The following is a 16,703-nucleotide window of genomic DNA, read 5'->3' as shown; positions in this document are numbered from 1 at the left end:
GAAGGGATGTGTGGCTCTCAGGAGGCTTTCCACTTCCCTTACCGATGGAGAGGTAGCAGGCTCACCAGTAGTAAAATAAGTCAGAGCAACTGGACATGTTGTATTATTTTCTTCTTGAAGACCTTCCGCTTGTCATCCACCTAGCTTTCTCAATTAGAATTTTGAGAAAGCCAGTCGAATGACAAACAAAGGGTCTTCAAGAAAAGAAACAAATCCAGTTGCTCTGACTTTTTACTACTGATATACCATGATCTGGATGAATGAGAACCTTCACAGACATAGCAGGTTCACATTAGGCATGGAGAAGATGGATGGGGCATCCTGATTTTTGATGCCCTTTTCTTCATGGGTCCCATATCAGCTGCCTCAGTAATACGTAGGCCAACATATATAAGCACAACCTTTTGTCTAAAATCCTTCCCCATCCATTCTCTTTTTCATACAGATACAGAACAGTTTGTCACTTCTGCTTTTCAACCCAAAATAATGTGGAAGTACACAACTAGACAATTCTCCCAAAGTATTAAGAGGTGTAAAGAAAGAAAGAAAAACATTTTTTTTCTGTAATGTTTTTAACCTGTATGTTAATGTCTGTTCCCTGAAAAAGACTTTGTAAAATGATAACTGTATTAGGCACATAACAGACACTAATCCATAAATGGACCCTGTTTTACTGTAAGGGACCTAGCAATTTCATAGACTGCATGGGCAATCAGTGGTTAATAAGTAAAGCCTTTCTTTTGCCCCCGGAGGGCTGTTATTCTGTTAGCCAGTAACTGACAGCTATGCAGTGCTGGACCTCTGCCAAATATCTACATGTATCTGCATCTAGGACCCTATGAGTTTGAAGAATCCATGTAAATCCCTGCTTGTATGCCATGGTCATGGGGGGGAGAGGGATATTGGAGTGAACTGTCTGCACAAGTAAGTTTTTTTTCAGGTTTTGAGTTCTGCTGACCTTACATCTTAGATAGCTGTTGGCCTCCCAACTCCCACGTACACATGCAAGTTCGGCTGTGCGAAAGGGAAAAGATGTCCCATCTTAGACATTGGTGGAATATCCTAGTGATATGCCACCAATGTCAGATAGGTGTGGGTCCCAGAGGTATCTCCAGAGTGAGACCCCCAAAGAGAGCTGAGAGCAGCCTCGCATGCACTGCCGCCTTCCATTCATTTTTATGGAATTGCTGAAAATAGCAGTGCTATCGGCTATCTCCGGCAGTACCATGGAAGTGAATGGAATGGTGGCTGCGCATGTGCAGTGCACCTTCCTTCACCTTTCGGGGTCAGTTCTGGAGATAGGTGCTGGTCCCGCCCACATCCTAGTGATATGCCACCAATATCTAAGTTAAGACCACCTCTTTAAATCTAATGTGCATGACCAGCTTTAGACTTTAAATAACTTGGAGAGGGTGATGGACTGATGCAGGATCAACCTATGGAATTCTGTATGCTAGATGTGACCAAGTAAAGAATTCTCTTTGAGCGACTGGCACCTGAAGATGTTTTTCATGTTAAAATATTCCAGTCTGAGTAAAATCGCATTTGTTTCTGTTATTTTCAGTCTCCACCTACTGATAAAGTTCCTTCCAATAACCTTGTCTGGTCACACCTTTTTTAACATGTCATTCATCAGAGAGTGCAAAGAAAAGAAGATGCCCATAGCAACCAGATTTCGGCTTTTATTGTCCAAACTGCTTCATGGAAAATAAATTAATATATGGTTGTTATGTGTGACAACTGCGCTATTTCTTTGTAGCACTTTTGATAAATCCTGTCCTTTCAGTTCTAATAGTAGTAGAGTGGACAGGGCCTAAATGTGCAGAAGAATCAATGACAGAGAATACTGTGGGAAATCTAGTATACTATACACGTGTAGACAAAATGAGCTAAGCATTTGGGAGATACTTCTGTCTACCACCACTAGGGGGCGCACATTTTGTCTCAAGTGCATTCTTGTGAAAAAAAGAATTAGTGACTTTTTTGCCTGAGTTACAGTACCACCATCCCTCTTGCATACCAGTCTACCCCTCCAAGGCTATATGTACTGTAAAACAGCAGGACATAACGAGAATTTTATGCTTGTACATCCTTTTATTTGCATTATTTTACTTTGTACTTTTTATGTTCTTATCTCTTAAAATTCAATAAACTTTTTCAATGCTAAAAAAATAAATGTAGCGAGGGAATTTGTCCTCACGATCTTAGACTATTATCTGCAGTATTACTATTGATAACGAGTCCAGATCGCAGTTTTGTATTTTCCTACTGACCCCATCAGGGTTTAAAGCTGTACTGAAATGCATTGTCGGGACTGTTGGTCTGCTCTGGATGCGCACAGGAGTCCTCCTCATTACGTCAGCATAGCAGCAGTCTGGACTGTGTGTTTTAAGAGCAGCTTTGAGTGCTGACAGCTGCGATACGGGGATAAGTAGGAAAAGAAAAAATGGGATCTGGACTCCTTATGTGCAGTACTACTCGTGTATTACTGCAGATAATAGTCCATAATCGTTGTGAAAATTCCCTTTTAAGCTTGCAATGTCCTAATCTAACTGTTCTCTGCACTTCTCTGTCTGTAGCACAATGCTGTGTGGGACTGTTCCTCTTGTTGGTTCTTGCACGATTTTGGCTCCTGGTGGCACTCTATGTCCTCTGGCTGTACCTTGACTGGGAGACCCCACAGACTGGAGGCCGCAGGTGCGAATGGGTACGAAACTGGACAGTCTGGAGGCACTTCAAGGATTATTTTCCAATAAAGGTAATTCTAGTAAAACATAGAAACATAGAATGTGTCGGCAGATAAGAACCATTTGGCCCATCTAGTCTGCCCAATATACTGAATACTATGGATAGCCCCGGCCCTTATCTTATATGAAGGATGGCCTTATGCCTATCCCATGCATGCTTAAACCCCTTCACTGTATTTGCAGCTACGACTTCTGCAGGAAGGCTATTCCATGCATCCACTACTCTCTCAGTAAAGTAATACTTCCTGATATTACTTTTAAACCTTTGCCCCTCTAATTTAAAACTGTGTCCTCTTGTGGTAGTTTTTCTTCTTTTAAATATTCTCTCCTCCTTTACCGAGAAGAAATCAAGAACTTCTTTGTATACACTACTTCGTGTATAGCAATTATCTATCTAATCTACCCGTCTAACATGGAGACATACATCCTACTTATGGTACTTTCACACTGGCGTTTTGGTTTCCGTTTGTGAGATCCATTCAGGGCTCTCACAAGCGGTCCAAAGCCGATCAGTTTTGCCCTTAATGCATTGCAGCGTTTTGGTGTCCGTCTGACGAAACTGAGCCAAGCGGATCCGTCCTGGCACACAATGTAAGTCAGGCCAGCAGTGATATCTGGAGTAAGTACTGTTTCTTAAATATTAATCCTAGTGACTGTGGCTACCAGTGGATTGATCTGCCTTCTAATAGACCTGAATTGGATCAGTTGTGCTCCAGTCATTTAGACTGCATACATTATTGATCAGCCCCTGCCTCTGAGAGAGTGCAGCTCTACAGTAATTTATGTAGTACTTCTAACGTGTCCGTTTCTGGTGCTGATTTGTGATTGTTGTCATTGCTGTTTACTAAACGGTCTCTTTTATGTGATTTTTCTCAGATAATCAAGACAGCTGATTTAGATCCCCAGCACAATTATCTCTTAGGCTTCCATCCTCATGGTGTCCTTGTTGCTGGGGCCTTTGGAAACTTTTGCACCAACTACACTGGATTTAAGGAGCTTTTTCCAGGCTTGACCCCTTACCTGCACATCCTCCCCTTCTGGTTCCGATGCCCCTTCTTCAGGGAGTATATCATGTGTGTGGGTAAGTTAAAGTAGTTTATGAAATGGAGTCTGTCTGCCTGTTTAGGGGCCTGGGAGAGCAGGAGAAACATACGCTTTTGTGGTGCTATTATTTTCAGGAGTAATGTGAATTTTTATTCTGCCACATTTTTTTCCTGGCATGTGCCCAGGAAGCTTCTGAAGTTCTATCTGCATTAAACTGCTTTACAGCCCCTGCAGCGATCCCCTGAGGAGCCTGGGAAGAGGGTGGGGGTGGTCGTGGCCCTGATAATGATGTGTCACAATATACTCCTTCAGGCCAAAGGTGATTTAATGTCCCAGGCCAGAAGTAAAAGAATGAAAGTCTTTTTACTAAATGCACAACATAAATTGTAGTAAATCTAGTAGTAGTTTGGACAAAGTGCAATTTTTTCCCCTAAATGATATATGGTGGCTGACAATGGCACTCTGAGTATACTAGCTGGCATAAGTCTTTCTCCTGATTCTCTTGCTATCAGCAATAAGCTGCAAATGCAGGCTTGTGAGTGTTCCTGCCCTGAACTGTGGTGACGGCTGTCCGAACATGTTTTCCCTCTGTATGTCTGTATAACTGTAGTGCTGATCACTAGTACATGAATGTGATTTTCTCAACAATATATATATGTTGTCTATAGCGGTACTCCTTTTAATTATGGAGAGCCCATGGTACGCCGAGTACACGTGCGCAGTATTGTAGGCCAGGCAATGCCCCTTTTGGGTTGCTGGGTAAAAGGAGCATTGTCTAGCTTACAGTAGTTTTCACATGAATCAACTGGTCTCCATAATAGAGAGAGTACTCACCTAGAGGTTCCCCCTAAGGCCTTCCAACTAGAAATGTTGTTCTCCTCTACCTTTTTCTGATTAAGGACTTTTGTCCTAAAATAACTACTTACAGAAGTGAGGCTGACTTAGCTATTTTCCTTGCTTTGCTACATAATCACGTTTAAAAGGCAGGAAGACATCTCTGCCAATTTGCTGTGTGAAAATAATGCAGTGCTCATTGCTACTGTTTACCTACTTGCTGTATAGCAGCGAGTACAATTATAGCTCCTTCCTATTCACCTATTTCTATTATGGAGACCAGTTTATATACATGACGACTATTATAGGCTAGACAACTCTCCTCTGGGTTTCTGGGTAAAATATATGCAAATTCTCATGTCTAACATCTGCCAGCATTAGATCAGTTTAGAAAAGCTAATTTAAATATCTTTCCCAGAAACCCAGAGGGGAATCACTCGGTCTACAATACTGCGCACAAGTATTCGGAGTACCAGGCGCATTGCCTGGCTTGCTACACTGCTCAAATGTACTTGGCATTGTAGGGGCATTGCCTGGCCTACAATACTGCATACGTGACATACCATGGGCTATCCACAATGAGAGAGTACCACTTAGACAATGAATATATATTGTTGAGAAACGCTCTCTGTCTTTCTCTTCACCAAAATTCGGGTTTGACTAAATCCTGAACCAGTTCACTCATCTTTGCTTGTAATGTGTCAGAGGATTATGTCCATGGGAATCCAAGAGCTGAGAATCCAACCAGTGCTTTGATGGAGGGTGCTCAATAAATGTGTCTTCTCTGACCATTACAATTGATGCCAAGCAAAAAATGAAGACCAGAACCCCCAAACAATATGAAGTAAATGTACATTCAAAACCAGGGGTGCACCACCAATGAGGCCAGGTGAGGTGATCAGGCAACATCAGGTAGGGGCAGCTGAAGGTAAGGGGTTAGGTTTAAGAAATTGGCATTGGGGAGGGCGGCGCCGTTTCAGTTTTCGCCTCAGGCAGCAAAAAGGCTAGGTGCACCCCTATGCGGAGCCTACCATGCATTACAACTGATAGCTTCACTGTGTTCTTGTATCTGTGATTTACATGTAACAGAGCATATAAACATGACCATTAATAAAATCTTGACAATCTCTCCTAAAAAGAAAAAATAGAAATCCACACTTTTTGGAATTTGCAGTCCAAGGCACTTGAGGGTCATGTCAATGACAGCAGCACATAGAAGTGCCTGTTACTGTGGGCACCTAAACTGAAAATGTCACATGGCATCAGCACTTGTAAAGGGCAAAGTGGGACAGTGCCAGTCATTCTGACTACTGACTTGCAAAACACTAGGCACACATTTACATGTGATCGCTCTAGTCATTGCAGCTTCTTCCCATCCTCTAAAGCCTACAAACAGGTTAATTGGCTTCCTGTGATAGTCGCCCTGCTGTTTGGGACTGTCTGACATTGAATAGATTAGGTAGTTGTTGTCTACATTGTGCAAAATAACTAATGGAAATGTATACATCTCTATAAAAAGCCAAAGAAATATTTCATATGTATCTCTTTACATACACAACCTTGTACCATCTATGACTTTACTGTGTTTGCAGGTCTGGTGTCTGCATCCAAAAAGAGCGTGACACATGTACTAAGCAGACAGGAGGGAGGAAATGCTGCAATTATAGTCATTGGTGGTGCTGAAGAATCATTGGACGCCCACCCTGGAAACCTGACCCTCCACATCCTGAAGAGGAAAGGATTCATCAAAGTGGCATTGAAAAGAGGGTGGGTTCTAATGGTAGCGATGAGTGCGGGGTGACCAAACCTTCAGAACGTGCATGGATGTCGATTAATCCAAAACTGCAGCCATTCCCCTTTCAAGGACCATCAGAAAGATCGAGATAATAAGAATAGTGTTTAAGAAAGTTCATAATTTGCACCTTTCGACTGTCTGTTCTATACTTTTAACACCTTATAGTTGGCAAACTTTGCACCAGACTTTTGCGCCAAACATTTTGTCACAGTTTTTGTGCACATTTACTCATAAAAAAAAACACTCCCCCTCTGTTAGGCCATGCCTCTTTCCCTCTAAGCCATTCCTCCTTGTCATACGAAGCAAAAAAATAAATAAAAAATCTAACTTAATAAATGTGGTGCGAGTTATGTACGCCAGAATTCTGGTGCATTTTGATTAGTAAATCCCCTCCAGTATAGGCATCCCCTAGTGGAAATTACTGATAGACGTCATTTTATTCCTTAAAGGGAGTATGCCGGCAGTCCTGACCATGCTAGAATTGCTTCCTTAAGTAGGTACTTGGGAGAGTAGACAAGGATACCGCCTGTGAAGTTATTAGATGTAGTAGGAATATATAGTGTTATTCTGCCAGATTTTGCTCTTGCACGTGCCCTGGAGGCTAGACTTGACTGTGATGTGCTTTCTGCATTAAGCTGCTCCACAGCCACTCCTCGCTGCTCTGAGTGGCAGCTGTAGCATAAAACCAGGAGACCACTACAGCTGTCACAAAGAGCAGAGGTGAGGGGCTGTGAAACTACTCCATGCAGAGAGCTCTTCCCAGTGAAGTCCTGCCCTGGACATATGCAGGAGCAGAATCTGCCTGAATAAAGCTTCATATTTACCCTACTCCTGATGAGAAAAGTTTGTACTGCTCTCTCCAGCCCCTACCTGCGGTCAGCAGCAGTTTAGCATCATTGGAACTGCTGACAGACTAAATTTATGATTTTGCAGGAGATCTGGAGCTCGGTATCAGAAAAACAAAACTGCAGTAAACATATATTAGGAAATTAATCAGCACAGAACATTGGATCTATATTGCTGGAAAAATGGCAGTCAATTACTTTAAGGGTTGAGTCAACCTTGCATACCTTTTTATATAAAAATGTATTTGAAGGGGTTGTCCAGTTTCAGTTCTGAACCCGGACATATCCACTCTTTCACCAAGGCAGCCCCTCTGATATAGGCATCGGAACACTTTTTATGCTCCGTTGCTCGCCCTTGCCCACCCTTCAGTGCCGGTGACGTCACCGGCAACCCTGATAGACTGAAGCCTCCGCCTATCAGTGACAAATGTAAACAAAAAAGCCCTTGAAATGATCCGAAGCTCATATCAGAGGGGCTGCCTGGGTGAAAAAGGGGATATGTCTGAGTTCAGCTCTGAAGATACAAACCTGTATTAATATTTTATTCCTTGACTCTGAGTTTTGGCTCAGTTTTTGCATCTGCTGTCAATCCTGAAGGGGAAAATGTGTGACACTATTCTAATGTCATTCTTCAGGTCTTCTCCAACATAGCCCCTTTCTAAAATTGCAACCTGCTAAAATGTGACGATCCAGAAAGTTATATGTGCAGAAAATAACATTGTTGCTTTTCTTTTCAGTGCACATTTGGTGCCCGTGTTCTCATTTGGAGAGAATGAGCTGTTTTTCCAGGTACCAAACCCAAAAGGATCTTTGCTGCGTGCAGTCCAAGAGAGGCTGCAGAAAATAATGGGCTTTGCTCTACCCCTCTTCCACGCACGTGGGATCTTCCAGTACAGCTTTGGACTGCTGCCTTTCAGAAAGCCCATTCACACAGTGGGTAGGTAACAATAAATTCATACCATTATAGGATGGTACAACTTGCTTTTAAAACCATATTTGCAGCACTCTTGTTTAACCCCCTTCAGGACTGTCGGCATAATTTAACTGCGGAAATCCAGTCTTTAAAAATAGCGCCTGCTCGCAAGCCGACTGCATAGCTGCCAGATTTTTGCTATTTTATCCGTAGACACCCGGAGGTAATGTTTGTCATTAGCAATAACGCAGATCACATAAATTTAATCACACAGATGCAGTTGTCATTTGTGACCACGGCATCTGAGGCAGCTTTCCCCAGAAGCGCTGTGCTCCCAGTGGCTCGAACGGTTGCCCCACATGGTGATCGGAGAAAGCTATTTGTTAAGAAGGCTCGAGGATACCACATCAATACATTCCTACGTAGCCCTGCCTATGACAGGGCTCCATAGGAAAGTATTGAATCTCCTATAGACTGCAATGGTAAATGATCGCATATTCAAGTCCCCTAGGGGGACTATAAAAACTTTTAAAAAGGAAAATAATTTGCACTGCCGTGTCCCAAGATGCCTATACTATTATGAATGTATATATAAATGTATTTATTCTGTACAGTGAATGCCAATATGAAAAGAAAAAAAGAAAAATGGCTGATTTGCCGCCGTTTTCATCGCTTCACCTCCCCAAAAAATGTAATAAAAAGTGATCAGTCATACACACAAGATGGTATCAATAAAAACCACCCTGCAAAAAAATAATCCCTCACACAGTTCTGTAGATGTAAACATAAAAAAAGTTTATGGCGGGTATTAAGACACACTATATAAATACAATGGTGTCCCCTGGTATTTATTTTGTATAGCTATGTAAATGTCCACTTACATGCCCTCTGAGAGGACACTGAGCTGCCAGCTTGAAGAGAATCTAGCAGAGCAATCAATGGGAAGTCTCTGGATCCTTAAGAGGTACAGGGCTGGTTCTAGTTCCATTAGAAAGAGATTGTCATGTACTGTATGATAGAAAAAGTCAGTTTCTACATTGATGCACTCAAGTTTGTTGTCATTCATTAGTCTGGTTTTATTTTTTTTTGGACCATTGGCCCATCTTGGAGCACCTCTGCCAAATAAACCATTAAAAAATTCTGAATTTATATACAGGGACCCAAGTTCAGACCCTTTTTATATAAGCCAAAGCGTGGTACAGCTACACGTACCATTTCTTTCTGGAGGACCTGCAATTTCTGTGATTTAATTTGGCACATTGTAATGTTTCATTAGTCCTGTGGTGGTGCTGCAGAGAAACTGAGCATTTAGTGCAAGGTTTCCCCAGAGTTTACAGGTTTACATTGCTTGGGGTCCTGGTAGCAGAATTGGCTTATTGAAGGACCATGCCAATAAAAAAGGAAACTCTTGCGTATGCATCTGAAATCCACTCCCCTATATCATTGGTGCATGGTCCCTTAGATCAAAAACGAATCTACCTGACTTTCGATTCCTCAAAAGGCGCTAGTACAAGAAAATATAAGAAACGTTGTAATATATCTAATCAGAGGAAATGTCTTTCTCCATTTATGAGCCACTTTTCCTTCTCCTGCACTGATAATTCACTCAGTTTACAGGTAAAATCCAGCATGCTGCCCATAGTTTATAGAGAGGGAAGGAAGGGGGAGGAATCCACTGCAGAGAGCAACAGACAGACATTGCTGCTCATTCTAGTAAGTTTTCTATCTCACACCAGTGCTGGATTCACAGCTACACTGCCCAGTACTGCTCTACTGTGTCCTCCATGCTGCTGCTTCTGCAGGGTGCTACAGAAAGATAGAGGAGCAGGATCTCTACTCTGTTTTGTTTATGGGAAACATCATAGCAGCAAGTCTCCAACTACTAGCTCAGAGAAAACTAACAATTTAGAGAGCCTGCAGAAAGGAAAACTGGTGAAAGGGCATGTAGGATACAAGCCAACATCCAGCTATAGGATTACTACTTATGTACACACACCAGCTTATTCTGAAAAGTCACAATGACAATAATGCTTTCTTTCTTTCTGTAAAGATTTCTTTGATATTGTCTTTAAATGGTAACATGAATTCTGTTTGTCCTCAACAGTGGGTAAACCCATCCCAGTGGTGCAAACTTCAAACCCCACACAAGAAGAAATCGAAAAGCTGCATCAAAAGTACCTGAATGCGCTTCAGGAACTTTTTGAGGAGAACAAGGAGAAGTATGGTATCCCAGAGCATAAAAGTCTCATCTTCACTTGACCTCCATAGATAAGGTTCTACTTGTGGGACTGGAACCACTAGGATTATCCATCTAGATCTGTAGCGCTGTAATCCTTGTGTGTTCAACCAGCCCAGAACTGCGATGGCTGCACTTACTGCTCTTCTTGTTCATGAAGTACACTCCACTCTTTATGAAGATCTACATGCTGTATGTATGAGCAGGACTGGAAAGTCTTGCACATACTATCCGAGCCTCACAGCAAGATTCATTTACCAGTGGATTTGCCAAAAGTTTTGCCTACCCATTTTATTCATTCCAAGAAACTTCATTAACATAGTAAAAATAAGGTACCCAATGAATGACAATTACTGTAAGTACTCAGGAATCTTAGAGGGAGCATTTCATAGCATACATATATTCTACAATATACATACCGTACATATATAATTATTCCTTCAAACCATAGACCTTTTCAAATTACTGGTTCTCTGCCATAAAGCTGCAACTGCCTGAGGACTCAGAAACTGGAGTTGTTTGGTGTGTTATTAAGCTGGCCATACACATCGGATGCAAGTTGGCCGAACTTGCACACCATCTAATGCATATGGAGGCCTTCGGACTTTACCCCGACATCTGATGACGATTAGGTAGTTGGAATTTAATTGGACCATCTCCTCTTTTTTTTCCATACTGAGAATACATACTTCAGCGGTTCAGAAGGGATAGCTGTCAGACGCAATCTTAGGGTACGGTACAGTTGTGATCTGTTCGGGTTGCGGCAAGCTGCTGTCAAGAACCACGTGGCCAATTAGGCCTTATCTGCCTAATATTTAAAGGGGTTATCCTGAAAAAAATAATGATGACATCCTCATTATAGGTCATCATTGTCACATCAGCTGTTTCAGGAAGCTTTTTCACTCACCGAAGCTCTGGTGAGGGATGCAGGTTCCTGGCAGCTTTGCAAAGATAGTGCCATACATCATATAGTGGCAGTGCTTGGTATTGCAGATCAGCCCACATTGAATGAGGCTGATCTGCAACTAGGCCATGTGACTGATGTACAGTGATGTCACTGGCCTAGGAAAAGGCTGCAGTGCTCAAGACCTCTTCAAACAGCTGATCGGCAAGGGTTCCGGATGTCGCACCCCCCGCAGATCTGATACTGATGCTCCTCCTGAGGATAAGTCACAAATATCTTTTCCTGGATAACCCCTTTAACTAATGAAGACCTCTCTGTACAGGCGGTCTGAATTCCTAATGGTTGTGCGGCACCTTCAATACCACGTAGCCATTAAGAATTCAGACTTCCTGTATAGTGCAGTGCTCATTAGATACATATCAGGCAGCTGCAGCCTAATTGGCAGCACATTTCTTGACCGCAGCTGGCTGCGGCCTGACCGGATCACGACTGGACCATGTGGTCGTACCCTTATGTGTATAAAGCCTTAGGCTTTATTCACACATCAGTGTTTGGTCAGTGTTTTCCATCAGTGATTCTGAGCCTAAACCAAGTACAGGTCAGAAACGCAGAACAGGTGCAGATCTTTCCCTTATACCTTATGTCTGTGGAGGCTCCAATCCTGGTTCTGGCTCACAATCACTGATGGTAATCACTGACCGAACACTGACTGTGTGAATAGGGCCTTATTTTCATGTTGCAATTAGGACCTTCCACATTGGTGTCTTAATATAATTACTTGAAACCCCTTGACCTCCATTTGGCTGATCTTGCGATTACTAAGACCGGGTTTACAATGTGCGTTTTTCGCAAGGTTTTGGCGCATTTTGAAATGCAGGGGAAAAATGGGGTGCATTTTTGCCACAGTTTGCAGTGCATTTATTGGTTGCACAGTTTTTATAGGTAAAACACTTTTTTAACTTTTTAACCTACCTTACAGCATTGAAAACATTTGCACAAAAATATTTCTAAATGCAACAAACTGCAAGAAAAATGCAGTGCGAACAGTGAACCTATCCTGTGGGTAAGGACCCATGTAGAGCTTGCAGTGCAGCATGCTGTTTTACTATGAAAATGGCGTGGTAATTGCTTATTAATGTCCAGTAGGTGTTATTGTGCAGATAAGAAGTATTGCCTACTAACAGGTGGACACTTGCAGGTAATGCAATACCGCACCCATGTTGTTTTTGGCTGATACTTGTGTCTTACTCTAAATCCAATCTGTCCCATTGATGATTTGGATGCCAGTAATAGGGGTGATCAGTTATGTCTGCAATTATTTTGTGTCAAATATCCCCAAAAAATGGTGATCACTGTGTAGTTATTTGATTTCACTATGATGGTAAAGAATATTTTTATGCAGATAACAAAATTCTAGCCATCCCCTGTGATTTTAATATTCATTCAATTGAAATAAAAATACTTGGGCTCAATAGATGTGAACTGTAGAACAAAGTCCAAGCATACCTTTGAAGTTGTTTGCACATTCTCTATACTAATACACACACTTTATGAAATATACATCTACAAATTGAGTTAATTTATATAGGTAAATTCCCCCCCCAAAAAATGCAAAAGTTGAACCTATCAATCATTTTGGAAACTTGTTCTTGTCTGAAGTGTTCTCTCTACTAACCACTAGGTGGCATACATTCACCTGACTTTATATATACCGGTACATTGTCACATCTCTTTAGGTTTGTTTGGGCAATTTTGCAACAATGTACAGGAAATGGTGTTCTGTAACGTAGTGCGGTATTAAATGAGCACATGTCCTGCTAATAATGATAAAGTAATGCTGTCTTGGAAAAAGGTAGAAATCCCTCCAAAAAAATTTCAGTTCTTGCGTACTGGAAAGCCATTCATATCCAGTTTGTAATAAACACCTCGGTTATATGAGTGTGCTATTAAACTGAATGTGTTGTGTTCCACCAGACTACAATGTGAATTTACTGTATTTGTACAAATTACTCTATTTTTCTATTTATGAGTAACACAACTGCATATAAGAAGGTTTTATATGAGCTGTCGCTTGTCAAAAAACATCCGCTCCACTATGTTATATTGTTATTGGACTATTGCATAATAAAAATGTATTTGTGGCATACAGTACTTGGGATCCTCATTTCATACTCCTCTTCTGAGTCATGTGAACTTCATGCCTAGACGTAGCATACATTTTTGGATGGTTTGCATTGCATACTTTGCAGATCCCTTGAACACTCTGCAGTGTTATAGAATACAGGCCTATGACTGATCCATTTGTGTAAGGGTACCAGCACAAAAAGAACACATATTCACACTATTGTTGTTTTGGTGCAGATTTTGGTCTGGAGTTTATATTAACAACTCCTCTGAATGCGGCTCTGTCACCAGGATCAACCTTATTAAACCAGACATACTGGCTGGTGGTTTATTCATATGCAAATTAGCATGTTTGAGCACCAGGAGGTGGAGCTGAATCCTTGGAGCACTGCTTTGTAACACCCCCTGTGCTCTCCACCCCTCCCCTTGATTGACAGAGCTAGACATGCTGAGGGCAGAGCTGTGTCCTAGCATCAACATATCATATACTATATGGGTTGCGGGATCACACAAACAAATGACATGCTGCAGATTTTTTTAATCCACATGGCAGGTTAAGGGCTGTTTCACACGAGCGGATGCCGTGCGTGACATCCGCTCCGTGAATGACAGCCAAGACCCGATGCAGACTGCAGAGACACGGAGCATTAACATGACTGATAATGCTCCGTGCCTCTCTGTGATCTCTTTACTGCGAAATCACAGTGAGATAAAGTTGTCACTGTGATTTCGTAGTAAAGAGATCACAGAGAGGCACGGAGCATTATCAGTCATGTTAATGCTCCGTGTCTCTGCAGTCTGCATCCGGTCTTGGCTGTCATTCACGCAGCGGATGTCACGCACGGCATCCGCTCGTGTGACACAGCCCTAAATTTTGCACTGGAGAAAAATCCAAGTGTACATGAGATTTGTGCAATCTTTCACTTTGCTGGTACTGTATTACGCCACATGAGAATCCACACGTAATCCGCATCAATAGGTTGAGACTGCAGATTTGGAAGACTAGACTTGGTTGGTTTATTTGGTTGAGTTATGAAATATGGAGATGTCGCCTTTTTTTATTAACAATTATTTTCCGAGGAGGGTGTCCAGACCTATGAATTCCCGTAATTGTCATTTCTCTCTATTTTGTCCAGTCCGTTACTATTCTAGAACGAGAAGGGTATCTTCAGTGAAGATGAAGGGCACGTCTTGTCCAATTGTGATTTGTAGGAAGGTTCAACAGAACCTAAGTCGAGAAGACCTCTGTGATTCGCTCTGTCCCTGAAATGAGTAGCTAGGAGAGAGAGTTTGTTTTTAAGGGCACTTCCCATTCAGTTGATTCTGCATGCTGTTAAGGGGAATGTCTCAAGGCTACTTTCACACTAGCGTTGTTTAAATCCGGCGTTCAATTCCGACACCGGAACTGCCCGCCGGATCCGGAAAAACGTGTGAAAATGTATTACATTTGAATCCTGATCAGGATTTTGATCACAATGAAAAAATGCATTGGAAAAAACGGATCCGCCATTTATGGACTTTTTTTTGCACATTTTTCGGGTTTAACATGCAAAAGCCGGATCCGGTTTGACTGAACACACGGCGCCGGATCCGGCGTTAATGCAAGTCAATGGGAAAAAGACCGGATCCGGCGTTCAGTCAAAGTGTTCAGGATTTTTGGCCGGAGGTAAAAATACAGCATGCTACGTTTTTTCTGAAAAGCCTGATCAGTCAAAAAGACTGAACTGAAGACATCCTGATGCATCCTGAACGGATTACTCTCCATTCAGAATGCATTAGGATAAAACTGATCAGTTCTTTTCTGGATTTGAGCCCCTAGGACGGAACTTGGCGCCGGAAAAGAAAAACACTAGTGTGAAAGTATCCTTAGAAGTCACATTTTTATGTTGAATCTATGTTTGTTTGTTTTTTGTTTTTTAATCTAAAATTCTACAGTTTTCGCACTGACCACTAGACCTAATATGTTGAGATTTCCTGTTCTGTCCTGGTAACTTCTCAGTAGCCACTGCATTATCATCACATTCAGAATTGCCATGATAGATATCATCTTTGTATAGATAACACCGGATCCACCATTCACAATGGGTGATATCGCAGCTTATCTACTCCCTCTTGACCTCTGCACAGATCACAGAGCATGTCTAGAAAACTTTCCCATGAAAGTCAATGAGGTCCCCTCCTGTCCCTTGTGTTCAGGTTCCTATTGCTCAGACAACAGAAAGCATAGGAATATTATGTAATAAACAGGTATTGGAATTGATCCATGGCTATTCCTTCTGTGTTTTAGTTGTTACTCCTAGTTGGAAAGGTTGAGTCTTGCAGTCAAGACATGGGACATGGTAAAGAAGAAGCATGAAAAACATCCACATGTATACTAGTGGAGTGTCTGTACATAGGCCAAGTTACTGCCACCCTTCTTTTTATTTAATTTACATTAACCTTCCTCACTAACTACTTTTAATAGGTGCCCTGCGGCTTTTTTTTTTTTTGATATTTTTTGGGTGTTCTTACTCTCCTGTCTTGTAATTTCTATATCCTACGCCCTACTCCTCCTATGCCCTGAGTTGTTAGGTATATTTACCCTGTCAGCTTCAGTCTGGGATTTAATTGCCCTTCTCTTGCTATCTCATGTGTTTTTACATGGTTTATCTGACTATGGGTGGTAGGTATTCCATGGGCGGATGCCTGGCCCTAAACTAGTGCTGATGGATGATCTGTGTGTACCGTCCGTCCCCCATACACTTCACATTGTCAGCAGCACATCGCTTGTGTACACAGGGAAATGTGCTGCCAACAAGCAAGCGTTCTTCTGCTTGCACAAACGATCAAATCAGCCGACACATGAGAATTTACTAGTTTGTCGGCCGATCACCCTGCTTACACACGGTGGTGGTCAGGAACAAGCACTTGCTACACCGATCAGCAGTGTAAATGGCCCTATGTCATTTCTTCCATTTTTTTTTTCATACTAATGTGTATTACTGTTTCTTTTCTATTTAGGCCTCATGCACACGACTATGTATTTTGCAAATTGCACATCCGCAAAATGAGAATACCATCCATGTTGCATCTGCATTTTTTGCAGACCCTTTGACGGGTTTGTGGTCTGCATTTTGAAGCTAAGTGTAAGACATGCTCTGTCCTTTTGTGTAACGGACATATGAATGTGGAAAACATCCATTACGCAAAAAGATAGAAATATGTCCGCCAAAAAAAAAGGTGGACAACACAGGAACCACATCCATATTTTGCGGTTCATGG

At 41.9% G+C, this 16,703-nt stretch overlaps 1 protein-coding gene across 1 annotated transcript in view; it reads left to right on the top strand.

The window, feature by feature from the left end:
- The window catches only part of MOGAT1 (monoacylglycerol O-acyltransferase 1), a 38,310-nt gene extending 27,461 nt beyond the window's left edge, over positions 1 to 10,849 (top strand). Inside the window, exons 3-7 of the mRNA XM_040427996.1 lie at positions 2,580 to 2,758; positions 3,624 to 3,828; positions 6,218 to 6,392; positions 8,003 to 8,202; positions 10,283 to 10,849. Of these exons, the coding sequence (XP_040283930.1) occupies positions 2,580 to 2,758; positions 3,624 to 3,828; positions 6,218 to 6,392; positions 8,003 to 8,202; positions 10,283 to 10,437 (914 nt within the window). The 3' untranslated portion in view covers positions 10,438 to 10,849. The remainder of the gene's footprint in view (positions 1 to 2,579; positions 2,759 to 3,623; positions 3,829 to 6,217; positions 6,393 to 8,002; positions 8,203 to 10,282) is intronic.
- Positions 10,850 to 16,703: the final 5,854 nt, after the last annotated feature.

Source organism: Bufo bufo, chromosome 4 (genome assembly GCF_905171765.1).
Source record: "Bufo bufo chromosome 4, aBufBuf1.1, whole genome shotgun sequence".
NCBI classification, from domain to species: Eukaryota; Metazoa; Chordata; class Amphibia; order Anura; family Bufonidae; genus Bufo; species Bufo bufo.
The sequence above is the reverse complement of the archived record's forward strand: the minus strand, read 5'-3'. Positions and strand labels throughout refer to the sequence as shown.